Source organism: Mastomys coucha, unplaced genomic scaffold (genome assembly GCF_008632895.1).
Source record: "Mastomys coucha isolate ucsf_1 unplaced genomic scaffold, UCSF_Mcou_1 pScaffold20, whole genome shotgun sequence".
Lineage (NCBI taxonomy): Eukaryota > Metazoa > Chordata > Mammalia > Rodentia > Muridae > Mastomys > Mastomys coucha.
Genome location: NW_022196903.1, coordinates 44,265,592 through 44,270,236, shown reverse-complemented (window position 1 = coordinate 44,270,236; position 4,645 = coordinate 44,265,592). Strand labels below are relative to the sequence as shown.

Sequence of the window (4,645 nt, the reverse complement as noted above, 5' to 3'; positions counted from 1 at the left end):
AATTAAAATTACTTTTCAAGATTTCATTTTACCTCAATCAGAATGGTCAAGATTAACAGTGGTAACATGTGTTGACAAGAATTTGGAGGTAAGGGGGAATGTCATGCACTTTTGGTGGTAATGCATATTGATAAAGCCACTATGCAAATCAGCAGAACACTTTTTCAAACATAATAGAGGTGGACCTACTATATGATCTTGCTATCATATACCCAAATGATTCTATATCCTACTACAGAAGTAAATGATCTTTTATGTTCATTGCTGCTCAGATTTCTACTAACTGATGAAAGGATAAATGAAAACTTGGTATCTATACTCATGTAAAGTAACATGAAACTACAATTTGCAGGTAAATTGATAGAATTGGAAAGCATTATATTGAGTGAAGTAACCAAATATACAAAGATAAATGTTATATACTCTAATTCTTATATGGATCTTATCATCAAATCTTTAGATTTGTATGATTAGCTTGGATGTCTTGTAGAAGCCAGAAAACTGTAGTGCCTGTGGAATGTTGGGACATAAATGGAACATATGTATCACACCCTCTCCCTTCAAGGCTCAGGGATCACTACAAAAGAGGGGGTTAGTGGCTGTAAAACTTAGCCATCAAGGAACGCAAAAGCTACACAGTTGTCTTCCAGAAATAATGGGACCACTCCACTCATGAATTCATAGACAGATCTCTTTAAACATTGAAAATTTCTCAAATGGTTGGTCCCATAAATGCAAGGAATATGTCTTAACTTATTTTTATGTTGCTAGAACTGGATACAAAACAGATGCCAATTATCCTTTGCTACTAAAACCGTCAGCCTTTATCCCAACCAACTAGCATACATCAATAGAGAACTCACACTAACACTATAATGACTTAATTACAGTAAGTCTAAATAGAAACTCCTTCCATAACAATGCCAAATTAGGCAAAATTGCAAAGAATATGAATGATTTTCAGGTATAACCAAAACATGTCTTTTATTTTTCTACGCCCAAATACAAAGATGCAATCTAAATAGTTCCAGAACATTTTTGTCTACTAAGCGAACAGAACAAAGTTTTTAAAAGAGACATACACAGCAACAATAAGGGAATAATTTGTCAGTCAAGGGTTGGCTTCACCATTTCCTGTCTTTTCACTGTATCTATCCAAACTCTCCATCTTTGATTCATCTTCTCTGTTATGCTGAGTATATTCAATCTCTTTTTCTGGGTTTGGAATTGATTTCCCCTTTGGAAGCAAGAAACATTCAGCATTCAAAACTTGCTCAGCAGTCATTGAACTTCTAAAATATATCAAGTTACAAAGGAGGGACTTGATGTTATCATCCTGCAAGAAAAAAGGAAACATAAAGAATCAAAGCCAAGGCTACACAGAGAAACCAAGGAAATAAAGAGATAAATGAATAAATAGTAAAAAAGAATCAAAATCCAAACTAATGGCAAAAAGAACAAATCTGTAATGACAGAAAATCCGATTTAAAAAAAAATCCCTTTTAGTCACTGACATAGTTAGCCTATCAATTTTCTATCTAGATTTTTAGATTCTTTCCAAGTTTATCTACATTTCATTGGAAAGAAATATCTCCAGTAATAAGAAAACACAATTTACTTACCAGGGAAAATGCAAAAGCAATGAAAATCTTAACTACAATAAAATGAGTGAAATATGAACAAAATTTCTCCATTTTATGTCAGAGTTTCACATGAAAATTTCACACCACCACTACAAACATTATATGGGAGACTCCAACCACATAGGCAGGGAAAATAAACAAAAATACAATAAAAAAATTGAAAGGGGAAGATGTAAAACTATCACTATTTGCAAATGATACAGTGATATGTTAAAGCATTAAGAAGCCACTAAAAGTTATTAGAACTAGTAACTAAGAATAATTAAGCAGGAGGCTGGGGAAATGGCTCAGAGATTAAGACCACTGCCTATTCCTTCAAAGGTCCTGAGTTCAATTCCCAGCAACCACATAGTGGCTCACAACCATCTGTAATGGGATCCGATGCCCTATTTGATGTGTCTGAAGACAGCTACAGTGTACTCACATACATAAAATAAATAAAACAAAGATTAATTAAACAAGAGTTTCAAATGCATACACTTTGAATCACAAGATATAGTTGAAAAAAATCAAATTTCTAAATAAATGGGGAAGTCATCAAAGTTTCATGGGTCAACAAACAACATTAATAAGGAACCACATCTTGAAAAAAACCTTTATTAAATTAACTGACTTTTTTGTAGATGCTGGCAAGCTACCTCTGAAATTTATAGATCAGAATAATAATTCTGACCATGTTTTAAAGAACAACATATAACAACTCATATATTCTAATTTCAAATATCTATTAACAGTGGTATCAAGGCAGCATTATACCGACAAAGGAACAGAAACTTTCTGTCATTGACTTTTAATGTTTTTTTTGCTTTACAGTAATGATGAAAAACTCAGGGCTGGAAAGATGACTCAGTGGTTAAGAGCACTAACTGCTCTTCCAGAGGTCCTGAGTTCAAATCCCAGCAACCACATGGTGGCTCACAACCATCTGTAATGGGATCCAATGCCCCCTCTTCTAGTGAGTCTGAAGATAGTGAGAGTGTACTTGTATAAATAAAAATAAGAAAGTCTTTAGGGGCTGGAGAGATGGCTCAGCAGTTAAGAGCACCGACTGCTCTTCTGTAGGTCCTGAGATTGAATTCCAGCAACCACATGGTGGTTCACACCCATCTGTAATAAGATCTGACACCCTCTTCTAGAGTGGAGACAGCTAAAATGTACTTACATATAATAAATAAATAAAATTTAAAAAAAAAGCATTTTACTAAGACTATACTTCTTTTTTTTTACATATTTTCATTATTTACATGTAAATTTCTCCATTCCCAGTTTCCCCTCCAAAAAACAAAGAAACAAACAAAACCAACAAGAACAAACCCCTGTTGCCTCCCCCCTACCCATGCCTGCCACCCCACCCTCTCCCACTTATTGGCCCTGGCATTCCCCTACACTGGGGCACAGAACCTTCACAGGGCTGAGGTCCTCTCCTCCTATTGATGATCGAATTTGGGATTCTCTACTATACACATGCTGCCAGAACAATCAGACCAACTATGCAGTCCTTGGTTGGTGGTTGAGTCCCTGGAAGCTCTGAGGGTACTAGCTAGTTCAAAATGTTGTTCGTCCTAAGGGCCTGCAAACCCTTCAGCTCCATAGGTCCTTTCTCTAACTCCTTCATTGGGGAACATGTACTCAGTTCAATGGATGGCTGTGAGCCTCTACATCTGTATTAGTCAGGTACTGTCAGGGCCTCTCAGGAGATAGCTATATTTAGGCTGGCTTGCCCTTCCTTCAGTCTCTGCTCCATAGTTAATCTCTACAACTACTTCCATGGGTATTTGGTTCCCCCTTTTAAGAAGGAATGAAGTGTCCACATTTTGGTCTTCCTTCTTCTTGAGTTTCTTGTGGTTTTTAGGTTGTTCTTCCTGTATTCCGAACTTCTGGGCTAATAACCACTTATCAGAGAGTGCATACCATGTGTGTTCTTTTGTGATTGGGTTACCTCACTCAGGATGAGATTCTCAAGATCCATCCATTTCCCAAAGAATTTCATAAATTCATTGTTTTTAATAGCTGAGTAGTACTCCATTGTGTAGATGTACCACAATTTCTGTATCCACTTCTCTATTGAGGGACATCTGGGTTGTTTCTAGTTTCTGGCTATTATAAATAAGGCTGTTATGAACATGGTGGAGCATGTGTCCTTATTACATGTTGGAGCATCTTTTGGGTATATGCTCAGGAGTGTTACAGCTGGGTCCTCCGGTAGAACTATGTCCAATTTCCAGAGGAACTGCCAAACTGATTTCCTCAAACAGTGGTTGTACCAGTTTGCAATCCCACCAGCAATGAAGTAATGTTCTTCTTTCTCCACAACCTCCCCAGCATCTGCTGTCACCTGAGACTTTTATCCTAGCCAATCTGACTGGTGTGAAGTGGAATCTCAGAGTTGTTTTGATTTGCATTTCCCTGATGACTAAGGATGTTGAACATTTCTTTAGGTGCTTCTCAGCCATTCAGTGTTCATCAGTTGTGAATTCTTTGTTTAGCTCTGTACCCCATTTTTAATAGGGTTACTTGGTTCTCTGGAGTCTAACTTCTTGAGTTCTTTGTATACATTGGATATTAGCCCTCTATCAGATATAGAGTTGGTAAAGATCTTTTCCCAATTTCTTGGTTGCCGTTTTGCCCTATTGACAGTGTCTTTTGCCTTACAGAAGATTTGCAACTTTATGAGGTCCCATTTGTCAATATTCTTGATCTTAGAGCAGAAGTTATTGGCATTCTCTTCAGGAAAATTTCCCTTGTGCCTACTTGCTCTAGGTTCTTCCCCAATTTATCTTCTATTAGTTTCAATGTATCTGCTTTGATGTGGAGTCCCTGATCCACTTGGACTTGAGCTTTGTACAAGGAGAAAGGAAAGAATCGATTTGCATTTTCCTACATGTTAACCGCCAGTTGAGCCAGCACCATCTGTTGAAAATGCTGTCTTGTTTTCACTGTATGGTTTTAGCTCCTTTGTCAAAGATCAAGTGACCATAGGTGCGTGGGTTCATTTCTGAGTC

General features: G+C 37.1%; 1 protein-coding gene across 4 annotated transcripts in view; it reads right to left on the bottom strand.

Annotated features, from left to right (window-relative positions):
- Positions 1-746: 746 nt before the first annotated feature.
- The window catches only part of Stk31 (serine/threonine kinase 31), a 98,685-nt gene continuing 94,786 nt past the window's right edge, over positions 747-4,645 (bottom strand). For all 4 annotated transcript variants that reach the window (XM_031381799.1, XM_031381800.1, XM_031381801.1 and 1 more), the window contains exon 24: positions 747-1,336. In XM_031381799.1, the coding sequence (XP_031237659.1) occupies positions 1,112-1,336 (225 nt within the window). In that variant the 3' untranslated portion in view covers positions 747-1,111. The remainder of the gene's footprint in view (positions 1,337-4,645) is intronic.